Below are 12,939 nucleotides of genomic sequence, written 5' to 3'. Positions count from 1 at the left end.
TTGTTCTCTCTGCTATAAAACTGGTTTTATAGGACACGTTATTTGTGGATGCCTAGAAGACAACAAAAAGTCTTGTAAAAGACAACAGGATTTTGTCGAGTAAGTCATGACAGACCAATGTAATTCCTCCTGTGACAGGGTAACAGGTCTTTGCAGACACAACTGTGTTTTCAAGTGCTGTGAGAAATGGTACTTAAAAGATGCAGGTGAAGTAAAATGTTCAAAATAAAGCAGCAAAAAAATTATCTGGAAATGATGACCTGCAAGGAAAATGCTAAAAGAATTAGGACTAATTAGCCTAAGGAGAGCAAAGACAGACAATATTCTGCAAATTTTGATAAAGGCTGTAGGGAAATAAGGGAATAATCTGCCCCCAGGCCAGGCAAGTCTAGTTCATATGCCTGTATTTGTCAGAAAAAAGCAATTCCACTGGCAGCTTGGTTACAGGATGCCATGGGCTGGAGGGACACCATCTCAAACTTCAGTTTCATTTTTAGGGAGGTTGATACCTGCTGACAGCTAGTGGCCCACCTACGGAGTCTGTGCTGAATGATCACGTATCTGACAGTCCTGACAGGCAGAGAAATGGAGATGGATTGTCAAGGAAAATAAGGGACTTACTTACCACTTTTTACTGAATTTTAAAAATCCAGCATGGAAAATTTTGCCATTAAGTATATGAACCTGCCAACATAAAACTGTACTCTACAGTATAGTATATAGCAAACCTTACTGTTACCCGGTGTTTACACTGGCTACAAGAAAACTTACTTTTCTGTTTGGGCTAGAACTCAAGGAAGTCCATTTCTTTACTCTGGCTGTGAAAAGACCTTTTTTTCCATATGAACCAACAGAAATTTGTGTTATTTTGTTCTATGTGTAAATACTCTTAAACGTGCTAATTGTGTATGGAGCTGGCTTAATAGACAACCATAAATTGTTACAGGAGTTTAGCTTTCTAAGATTATTTCCTCACCTTGTTGTCTTGGATAACCATTACAGCTCCTTGCACTGACAACATGTCTGTAGTGAATGGACAATTGCAAAGCACTTGCACTAAACTTTAGGGATTACCCGCATGTAAGACTCTGAAATACAAATAGCTTACAAAGGACACACAAATATTGTATCTTCTGCTTTCCGTAAAAGCCACAATCACAGAAGCAGAGTTGTACATTTGCAGAATTGAAAGTAAAAGGCATTCGTGGTGATACAGGTGTGCATATGGGGAGGATATGTTATACATCTAGTTCTTATGTTGCAATTTGGTAGAAATCCTAATTTCTATTACAACAGTCATTTTCAGGACTGCAATTGCATTTTCACAGGTACATATAGCAAGCCTCACCCAGCCCTCCTCTCTCACTAGCAGATTTATTCTCCACTGAATTGATGTGTCTCGGGTTCTTCCTCTCTTGCTTGGAGGAAAGGAGGTCTTTCCCTGGTGGGTAGGACCTATTCCAGACAACCATGTGTTTGGGAGAGGAGCCACACTGTGAAGTCTATATTGTAAATTAATATTCCCCATGAAGGCTTCACAAGTATCTCAGCTGCTTCCTTAGGGTAAGGAGCCAAATCACTAAGGTCAAGTTAAGGCTCCTCAACTCAGTCTTCCCACAAAATAACCAGATTTTAACCATCTGAGGCTGGAAGTTTTTCTCTTCCTCCATTTCCTAAGCTGAATTTGTTAATGTTTGGAAATGATTGTTTCGTCTAGTGGTAAAACACAATGTTGGAGTCAGGAGTTGAGATTTAGTTTGTAGTTTGGGAACAGTAACAAGCCTCAGGACAGCTTTTGTCCATTCAAGAACAGATGGGCTGGATTATCTTTTGACAGGTTGTAAGATCCAAGACCAAAGATGATGCTTTGCAATTAACTGAAGTGCAGCACTGTTAAACTGTAACAAAAGGAAGATGAATAATAAGATCTATCTATGAATTTCACTGTTATGTTTGATAGGGAAATGCAGAAGAAAAAATTTATATTAACAAAGATGCAAGATAATGAAAAGCTACACAAAACACATACCCAGTCAATTTTGCTATACCAAATCACCAATGGCCACCCCCATCTGCAGGGTGAAATTAATGCTAATCAGTTGCAGGCTTGTACTGCAGATGAACTCAAACAAAAATCAGCTTCTATGCAGTCTACCCGAGTATAGCCCAAAGCTAATATTACAATTTTGTGCGTATTTATGTTATTAAAACATTGTGTCCCAAACTGTCAAACTCAAGTAGATTTGTAACAAATTTACATACATATTTAACCCCTTTTAAAAAGGGATTTTGGAAACCTTAAGGAGTCAAATCTGTTTGAACCGTTTCCAATTAATTGTTGCTCAGTTTTCAGAAGTATGTAACTTTAGATCTTGATTAAAAAATATCCACCTCTGATGATTTTAGGGGTTTTTTTTCACATGTGTGTGCAAATCAAACACATGTACTGGACAAGGAATTGGTTGTCTGGGGAAGCGTAGTTCTGGAAAAATAATAAGTATTGAATTCCTAATAAAGTAATAAAGCTTAGACTCCTCTGACATTTGCTACATTTTTATTATAGCCAGTGATATTTCTGCCCATTAGCACTGAGGGGGAATGAATAATTTTTTTAAAAAGAGGTGAGGAGGCGGAAGGAAAAACAGACATACAGAAAAACGTGAAACATTTACAGCTTCTTCTTTATGACGTTACAATTAACAGGACGTGTTGTGTAACTTTTCATTCATGCTTTATAGTTCAGAACAGCTAATAACTGAAAAGCCCCTTAACAAAGGATTTACAAAAGCAAAGAACCTCAGCAGACTCTCTAGTTAATTGCTGAAGGAGAGCAAAATATTGTTTATTATTACTCTGCCCAGTTTACATTTGCATGCTTTATTTTCTTGGACCAAGTCCTGAGGTTTAGTAGTAATGAAGACTTTGTTTAACAAAAATAATGCTTCGTGGACAATATATGGGCGAGGAAGAGAAAGGAAAGAAAGGAGACATTAAGATACCAGTGGAATAGACACTGAAGTGCGTTTGAATGATTGGAAAGAAGAATGGCTTCATTGCGTGGTGATGGTCTTGCATGGCCATAATACAATTTCTCTATCCTATGCTACATTGCCCCAGAGACAAGAAACTTGTGATAGGCGGGAGAATTCTTCAGCAGGGAGAAAGTAAAAAGAAAGATGGATGTTTATACCAGTGTAAAGTTTTTGGCTCATGTCATGTGTTATTTTGTCTTCAGTCCCTCTGCATCTTACAGCACTTAGTTCTACAGAGATGCTTGAGAATAAACATTCTGAGCTGGATCTTCTCTGATGCCATTTTATTTCAGCTTATTATGAGCCTGAGCTAAAGCCAACTGTAAAATTTAGATCTGAGTTAAGTTTCTAAACCCTGCCAAAGATTAGAATGGTCTGATCCAAATTTTTCTTTCAAGCCTCTCTCTTCTTTTTTATCAGAGCCACATGGGGAGGTGGTTCTTCAGCATTTTCTGAAACATCTTTCATGCTTCAAGAATTAATTTTTAACTACAGATCTTTTTCATAAAACAACAAGAAAATATACTGTGAAAAAATCTGTCAGATAAGGGCAATGACTTTGATTAAATGTTGCTGCTGAAACAATTCTGGAGGTGTCCCCACATTTCCCATCTCCACTTGGATGTCCTCTGTTATGAGAAGGTCTCTCTGCCATACCTGTCTGCAATGGCTCACCACAGATGAGCAACAGACAGGGCTTTGGGCCAGCCTGTGGCTGGACCTTAGGGCTGGGAAGAAGCATTTGGCAGGTCCATGCTCCTTGCACAGTGGCTCTCTGGCAAGCATCCTTTGGTTAAGCCATAGTGCTTTTGGCAGCCATAGGGGTAGTGAGGGAAGGTCGTGTCTCACATGGCTTCCTACTAGGGCTGTCTTGCATTGCTGCATGCTCTGTGCTACAAGGGTCACCATCTGCAACTGGGGAAACCTGCTCCTTGATGTCCTCTGTGAGGAGCTCTCCCTCCTTGAGTGGTGACAAACTGCCAAAAAACAGCTGGAAAGTAGCAGAAAAGTCTCCCTAAAAACACACACAACTTCACTGATTTTATTTCCCTATAGATTTCCTACTTTAAGACCTCAGGACACTAAAACTATGCTTCCTACCAGTCTAGCCTTGAAATGTTGCCGTTAAGCCAGGCATGAAATACCTTCCCATTCTTAGGATAATGTGAAATAAAATAAAAACAAGCAAACAAAAAAACAACTGTCTTGAACCTCCAGGAAATCTTGGCAAGGATCCATGCAAAGAACATAGTGTTCTCTTATGTCAATCAAAACATTTCATTTTAATGTCTATGTGTAAAAAGAAATGGTTCCTATGCCTCTGTTCTACAATTTCTTCCTCCTAAGTGACTGCCAGAAAATCCCCAAATCCCATCCCACAAAAAATAGAACTAGGCTGGGTTCTAATTTGCTTTTTTTAAGATGAGAAATTGATCTTACAGCTGATAAACTGGAATTTTCTGATTAAAAGCATGTAGTTGCAAAATTTCAGCCAGTTCTGCTCATCTTTAGGCACTCTTAGAGCGCACAAGGGTGAGATCAGAGTGGGGACAGCAAAGCTACAGATGGGAGCAACGTGCAGACCTGGCACGGTTCCCATTGGGAAAGGGATGAGGTTACAGGGAGAGGAGCCAGCTAGGTAAGTGACAGCCGAATCCCCTTCTCAAACCTAATGGCTGATGTGCTGACAGTGCATTTTTCCCCAGAAATAAAAGAACAGTCTGACACACATCATGGTGTTAACTTTTATTCCTCCTTCTGATGACTGTAAGTGCTATTTCCATTTCTTCTGCTCTTTCGGTGTTCAGTAACTCACCCTCTTTCTACCATGTCAGGTGTCGTGTTCCCTTACTCTCCACGGCTGGGTCGTTACAACTTAAACTTCCCTGAGGCTCAGCGAGCGTGTCTGGACCAAGACTCTGTTATTGCCTCCTTTGACCAACTCTACGATGCCTGGAGGTCAGGGCTGGACTGGTGTAACGCCGGCTGGCTCAGCGACGGCTCCGTGCAGTACCCCATCACCAAGCCCAGGGAGCCCTGTGGAGGGAAGAACACAGTGCCTGGGGTCAGGAATTACGGGTTCTGGGATAAAGATAAAAGCCGATATGATGTTTTCTGTTTTACTTCAAACTTCAATGGTAAGAGCCTTCTTCACCCCTATCTTGTAAACGACTGTTTCTTTGCTTAGGAAAGAAACTCCAATGGCAGCAAGCAATATTCGATTTGTCAAAGCTTATATTAGGCTTGGAAAATGTTATTTTTGAATTTACAAGGACACATGTGCAGAGTAAAGTTGTCTTTGCTGCATGTTCACGTAGTTCGTTTTTACAACTCAGAACTTGTATTGGCAGGAGTTTCTAATAGCTCTGCTTTCACCCTGTTAAAATTTATATGTACTCTTTTAGTGTTGATATACGCCCAGTTTATTTCAGTTAAAGTGATGAAGAAACCTGCGATTAGTTAATTGAGCTTTCCTGTTGAATTCAATTATAATTATGATGTTTTACAACTTAAATATATCACCAAAACAAAATTCTGATCACCACTTGATCTATGCTGTGGTATCAAGCAGCTCCTGCTCATGTACCAGATCTAATATGAATAATGATTCCATATCAGCAAAGCTATTTCTAGCTTTTATGCCTAATAATTTAGATTCTTAATTTAGTATACTGCCAAAACCCTGTTCACTTTTGATCTGGGCTTGGTCTGCTCTAAACCTTGTTTTAGAGACTGCAAGTTTTTTGCACTTAGTAGATGTTACTTCAGGAATAAAATGACTAGATCTCAGCTTGCTGTCATTTCAGGTTTAATCTAGTGGCTGAAAAGGATTTAGAAAGCACGGCTGTGAATGAGAGGAACACTGCAAGTGAACATGTGCAAGAGGAGTCTACAATCCTCTGCAGCATCATACTTGTGGATAATTCTTATGAAACTTTGCACATGTTTGGCTTGCAGCCCACCCAGACCAAGGAGCATGGCCTTTTTTGTTTATGCACAGATTGCTTATCCACAATGAAGCATTTTTGCCCTATAGCACACCAAAAAATAAACATAAGCCTTGCTCTCAGAAGATATGCTGCAGTGCTAAGTCTGCTTCACCCTCTCAAAAAAAAACCCAAATCCTCAAACCAACAATATTAAATTAGGCTGGATGCCGTCTGAAACAAAAGTTTAGCTGATTTTTATCATGCTGCATCATTCCATGAAATGCTGGCTCATTTTTTTCTTGCTTCATTTATCCAAGGCGAAATCCTATATGAGCTCATCTCTTATATGCAGATTTAACCCTATACTCTAGAAATAGCACGGAGGAAAAAAATAAACAAGGAAAAAGAATTAAAATGTGATAGCTGCGCTATGTATAATGCTTGCAGACTAAATGTTTGTGGCTGCTAGTCACCAATCACCACCCTTTTCCACACTAGCAGCTGGACAGTATGTCTTAAGGAAAGAGAAAAATGATTTCTGAGAAAAAAAAAAAAGTACTGACAGATAAATATTGTCTGTCCATTGACCCAGCAAGAGAGAGAAAAGGAAAAAGAGGAATGAGGTAAGCTGAGAATAAGGTATACAGGTAGTAGAGAAATCAAAGACAAGACACTAAAATGAATCTTATCCTTGGTGAGTCTGTTAAACTGACCTGCAAGATAGAATACTACACAGCAATAGGATGATATTTAGAGCCAAGCACCATGTTTTCTAGTTCCCTACAGCTCAGTGCCACGTAAGTCTCTCAAGGTGTCAGCAGAAAATCTGGACTTCTGCTTCTCTCAGTGTCCATTTCCTTAACCAGCAACTCACCAGGTTACCTTATCCTCACATGTCCCTGCTATATGTCCTCCGCTATTCATGTCCCAAGCTTACCTTAATATCCACAATAAACCCAGTCACTCTCCGAAAATGCTAACTTCCTATTTTCAGCTCAACACTTCAGATAGATGATAGTTTATGTACGCTTAACAGCATACGTCAGCTTTCTCACTGTAAAGGGAAAAGCTTACAATAACCCATTTTGCCACCAGGTTGCAATTGCCAAAGATAGTGGCTAAGAGCTATTTCTGCAACACCCAATATTGATTCTCTCAGCTCAGGAACAGCCAAGGAAAATGAGAAGTGGTTAGAACACCATGCATTTCCAGCAGTGGCAGTGACTGCTGGAGTCTCTTGACAGTATAAAACAGAGAAGCCTTCAGCTTTATGTCAGGGAGCTGGAAAAATGCCAAGGGCCCCAGGATCAGGGGAGTATAAGGTGAACTTAAAAAAAAAAATGCTCAAAGAGCGTCAGTTGTGGGAGCTGCTATGAAGAAAGAGGGTGAGTGAGGTTTAGATTTCTGCTAAGTGGGTTCTTTTTAGGGAAGGAAATACCCCAAATACATTATGATCTCAGGGATCATAGAAAAAAAAAGGCCTCAATTTTAAATAGTTTGGTCGTCAAAGATAAAAATTCTCTGTCTAAAATACACGCAAACCTTGTTTTATACCTGAAGAAGAAAGGTACAAACCATCAAAATTACATTCAGCCATTAAGGTGAAAAATTAAAAAATAGTCATCAACGTGGTGAGTTCAAATCCAGGTTCCGCGTTTTCACTCTGGAACTGTTGGATCCCATCTGTGATGAGCTGAATATACAAAAAAATACCAGTAAAAAAAGGTTTTCTTATACCATTAGTGAAGAATTCTACCTGCAGTCCTATTGCCTGCACAGGGAAATTGTTTTAGCAAAGTTTGTCTGCAATGTAATATAAAGTCATCTTAGTACTTTATGACTGCAGTGTCTTTTCTTAGGCTAGTATAAGTCAATAGTTGAACATTTTGTTCTGCTTGTATAACTGCTTCATACTCAAATCATTCTGTTGGTTCATAGAACCAGCATAGAACTCTTCATGTTTTCTGCCTGTGCAGGCAAAGCCAAAAACCTGAAAATGTTTCATACACTTCATAAATAGTAGTATCAGCTACTTACCAGTTTATAAGAATATATAGTGATGTGTTTCATAAAATAATGCAAAAAATAACATTAGCATAATGCTATCCATTAAATCCATCAAAATGTTGTGAAGTAACATAATTTTTTTGCCTCCATAAGGATAACTATTGGATTGCAACATGTTTCCCAACCTGCTTTCACATTCCTCACATTGATAAAAACTATTGAAAATGAATACACACAAGTGGAAAGTATCTATCTTAAATTTGGAAATTCCATGTTGGAATCTCCGGATGTCTGTGTGCTCAGCTCCGCTCCCTCACAGCCAATTTCTCCTCTGCTTTTCCTTCACAGTAGGAGCCACTTTAGTCCATGTTCTCTTTAGAAAAGCTAAAGGTTCCTGCCCCACATGGTGGGACAACCTGCCATGATCCGAAGGTTTGCAAGGGCTGTAGACCACCCCAATTTCTCTCCCATCTCCGCCCCAAGGAATGAGGATGTTCCTCTTCCATATATTCCCCCTGGAACATCAATTTGGGCTTCTACACACCAATTCAAGCAAATAAATGCAGCTAAATCCTTTTGTTGCAGTCTTCCCCATGGAGCCCAAAAGGCATGGGACAAAGAACATACGATGGTATAGCTGAGCGGCTATTCTTTGCTTAATTTCAAAGGGTTTCTGAAGGAGAACAGTGAGTTTCTTGAAGAAAAAAACATGGGACTCTTTTACACTGAAAAGTGTTAAGTAAGCTAAATATAAATGTATCTATCAGCTCCTCTATAATTAAGCATTTTCAAAGAAAAAAGGTATAAGTAGAGCTTGTATCACACTTTCTGCTCATTAACATTTTGTTATAAACTTTGCACACAGAACCATAGTGCATAATTGATTTGTTATCAGCTCTAGCAGAATCAAGTAAAAATCTCATGTTAGCAAAGTTAAAAATACAAAAAATACATTTTAGGGATTGTATTAAAAGTGCAGCTGTGAACCACCTGTTTATTACAGTAATGCATTTGATAATCCATTGAAATGGGAGAAAGGTATAGAAAGTCATCTCCAAATAATGCATGCTGATGGCTCATTTGACTGTTTCAGAATATTTTGTAGCTGGGAACATGTAACCATTGTTCCAAAAAGAGAAACAAACTGCCCCAAAAGAAAATTTCGTAACCTTTCTTGGAAGTGGTTGCTTCTGACTCAACAGATTCACTGCTAATATTGGGGGGAGCTGGAAGAGAATTTTTAAAAATTGTTCCCACATCACAAATTTTTAAATGTTGTTCAATTTTGAGGAGCAATGGCCTCTCTCAACGATTTAGTATTGCTATAAGATATACTGAACCGAGTCTGCTGAGCAGATGACAGGGTCTACATGTTGTGCAAGCTACAGATACACCCTGCTGGCTGCCGAGAATGCCTTTTATGGCTGTATGAAACCACAAATTAGAGCAGTTTGCTCTTTACACAGTAAAACAACTTAACTGATTTCTGTGGCCATAAGCTTTTCAGTGTACACATCAATCGCTGGCTGCAAAGGCAGTCCTGCACTCAGCATTCCTTCTACGTGTGTTGCCACCCATCAGGCAGAGCTTGCTGCTTGGCTGCCCCTGCACAGCATTGAAGCCATGAGGCTGAGCAAGAGGCTGCCCCAGCAAGCCAGTAACCTGTCAGGAGTAGTCTTAGGGCTGAGCCCAAGTGCTTAGACACTTGATGGCTGGATGCACAAGGAGGCATCCTCTCTGAGCACTCCACCAAGAAACCCTCTTCTGAAAGCATTGCATTAACACTTTCATGCAGAAAAGAGCGAAAGGGGTGGTACTGCCTTTCTGTGCCTCTGAAGATGATGGCCCACTGTCTAGTACACGCAGCTGCAATATAAAAACTTACTCTTAAATCTCTCAATTTAGAGCTGAGCTTGGAAAAATCTCCAAGGGTGGTGCATCTCTCAAACTCCCACAGTCACAAGAGTGTAGGGTATTAAAGTGCTCAAGTTTTCCTCTGTAAGCTGTTCTGTTACATGCAAAAGCTTAAAATAGCTATTATAGATGGGGTTTGATTAGGTTTGCATAAACCCTCTTCCCCAAGATTTGGATATGAGAAGTCAAATCCAGCACGTTCATCCTCTGTAGGAGTGACCTAACTACCAGATATTAATGAGAGACAGAGAGTTAATGCCTCCCTCTCCTTCCACAACAATTAATAAATACTAAGATTGAACAGTTAGGAACGCTTCTAACTTATTAGTAGGGGAAAACCAGCAAATCTGTACTGATTTTATTAACAGAATTTTATTTAATCAAACATTCTGGACACACATTGCACCCCTGTGGGGTTTACTATTAAAGTTCTCCATTTAAGGAAGGGGCATAGCATAGGAGTTTTTATTATTGATGTCATATGTCAAAAGCCTGACCTTCCTGCAAATCCCTAGGAAATTACATTCCATTGACATATGGTTTGAAGAGCAGCTAATAAGCTAGGTGAAGTTTACATACTATCAGTCCAAATCCCTGTTCCCCGAAGTCTGAAATCCTGTTTGCTTTGTGGAAACCTCTTAATAATATAGTAGGAACAGGTTTCCACGTAATAAACATTCTCTTTAGCGACACCTTGTAAATACTCTCAAATTGCTGAAATGGAGTTAAGCAGGCATTTTACAAAGGAGTAGATTATCTGCTCTCAACAGTTTTCTGTGGATGTATTATAGATATTGTCTCTGACAGTAATGAAATTTTTTAAAAGTTTCTTCTCCACCACAGCTGCAATGTACATGTCTCTTTTTTTAATGTTCTTGTCATGGTATACAATTTCCAACCTTTACACAAAGTTTATTCAATCATCTTTATATTGTCATCTGACCTGACATGTCGTCACACAGAAAAAAGCTGTTTTTTACAAGGATCTGGAACTGACGTAACACTTCATCTTGCTCACCACATTTTCTTTGCCATGGAAGTGATCTGAAACTGAGCAGAATTCTGTTTGTGTGTTTGCCTGGTTTTTATGAGGAAGAAAAATGATATTATTCTGGAGTGCATTCTTAATTAAGAAATAAAGAGTGTGCTCTGGAATTAGAAGATCCCCACATGAATAAATTCCATTGTTTTTCAGCTAACTTGCCTCTTACAGGACAGTCAGATTGAAAAATTGTGAATTTATCTGGAAATTATTATTCCTTCAAAGAAACAGTATTCCTCTGCAATCCATTTCTACCTCACACTTGGTTAATTGTCAAATCAGCAATGATAAATTACCCTAAGTATAATGAATGAAAGGCTTACAATGAATTTATATTGCCTTGATAAATGAAATTAATGTTAGTAGTATTGCTGCTTATGGATTAGTAGGGGAGACTTCCTTTTTGAGCTTAACTTGCTGGTATATGTTTTCATTACCTTGGGATGGAGTCACATTTTTCTTAGCAGTACTATCAGCTCAATGCTGTCTTACCGTGAGGATATACCCTTTGATGCCTAAAGAGAAACAGAACTGCAAAACTGCTGCACATGATTTTGACACTGCTAATGAAGACTTATGACAGGCATGGTTTTGATCTACCACAAGCTCAAACTCTGCTTCTGAGAAGCTGTGCAGTATCTCGGCTTTCTTACAGAAAAAAAAAAATAAAATTGTGCTTTTACTTAATCAGAAACAAGGTCACAACCTTGTCAGAGAGTAAAACTGCATGTGTTACCTCCAGCCACTATCACCTAAATGCTATCAAAGGCCAGATCTTGCTATGCCATGCTTCTGAGAGGAAAACTCGGAATGGTTTTAAGCTAATGCTGGGAGCATAAGGTAGAAATACACTGCTTTGGATGTTTGACTGATTTCCCTTCTCTGACAGTAAGATACAGCTGCTGAGATCTGCTTTGCCTGAAATCTGTGGAGTTCCTCAGATATTTGACTGGATTATCATTGGCACCTTGTTGGTAAATACATCTGGCAACATAGAGTCAGACGCAGAATGTGTGCCGTCCTCCGAATCCCAGGGTGTCTTCCAACATCCCTCTCCCACGAAATTTTTCCTGCTGTTTTTTCTTCCTCTGTGGATGAATATGCATTGCAACAGTTCAGTTACCACTGAAAGCAAGTGAAGGTGGGGATGCCATGCTGTGCTAAGTTAACAGAAATAAATATAGTGCTACTTTTTTTTGTTCAAATAGTCTGTTTTCTCTACTTGCCTTTTTTTTTTTACTCCCAATATTTATCAACTTACTATACAAATAATTAAGATATTTTTAACAGCGCAACATACAAATTGCACAGTCCCAAATCAACCACTGTTTGATATGATTCTGCAGTGGAACATCCCCATTTCTCCTCAAACCACCTTTATAATATTACATCATCTTAATCATGTCACTAATGACCCTTTTTTCTTCTTTCTCTTACTAGGTCGCTTTTACTACCTAATTCACCCTACCAAGCTGACCTACGATGAAGCCGTCCAGGCGTGCTTGAAGGATGGAGCTCAGATTGCTAAAGTTGGCCAGATATTTGCCGCCTGGAAGCTCCTGGGGTACGATCGCTGCGACGCTGGATGGCTAGCTGACGGCAGCGTCCGCTACCCAATCTCTAGGCCAAGGAAACGCTGCAGTCCTAACGAAGCAGCGGTTCGCTTTGTAGGCTTCCCTGATAAAAAGCACAAGCTGTATGGTGTCTACTGTTTCAGAGCATACAACTGAAAATACCTAGAGCACAAAAGTTTTAAATTCATTAAGAACATGTGAAAGATTTCTTTTTGATATGAACTCATGCAAGTTACCAAAACTGTGATAAACCTTTTTTACTTACTGTAAAGAGTCATTTTCATAAACCCAACCCATTAATTTTGTTTTGTTTTGTTTTAATATTTTTGTAAAAGTATCATTCCATAGATATTTTAAATTAATATAATTTAATGGAAGCTCTAGGTAAGGAAGTTTTAGAGCCAAATTCTTTAAGCTACATCATCCCAACAAAATATACT

At 39.1% G+C, this 12,939-nt stretch overlaps 1 protein-coding gene across 1 annotated transcript in view; it reads left to right on the top strand.

Moving 5' to 3' along the window:
- HAPLN1 (hyaluronan and proteoglycan link protein 1) overlaps nucleotides 1-12,655 on the top strand; it is a gene marked incomplete at both ends in the record, with an annotated part of 28,557 nt that extends 15,902 nt beyond the window's left edge. The window contains 2 exons of the mRNA XM_082335660.1: nucleotides 4,868-5,170; nucleotides 12,366-12,655. Of these exons, the coding sequence (XP_082191786.1) occupies nucleotides 4,868-5,170; nucleotides 12,366-12,655 (593 nt within the window). The remainder of the gene's footprint in view (nucleotides 1-4,867; nucleotides 5,171-12,365) is intronic.
- Nucleotides 12,656-12,939: the final 284 nt, after the last annotated feature.

Source organism: Platalea leucorodia (genome assembly GCF_965183815.1).
Source record: "Platalea leucorodia genome assembly, chromosome: Z".
Lineage (NCBI taxonomy): Eukaryota > Metazoa > Chordata > Aves > Pelecaniformes > Threskiornithidae > Platalea > Platalea leucorodia.
The sequence above is the reverse complement of the archived record's forward strand: the minus strand, read 5'-3'. Positions and strand labels throughout refer to the sequence as shown.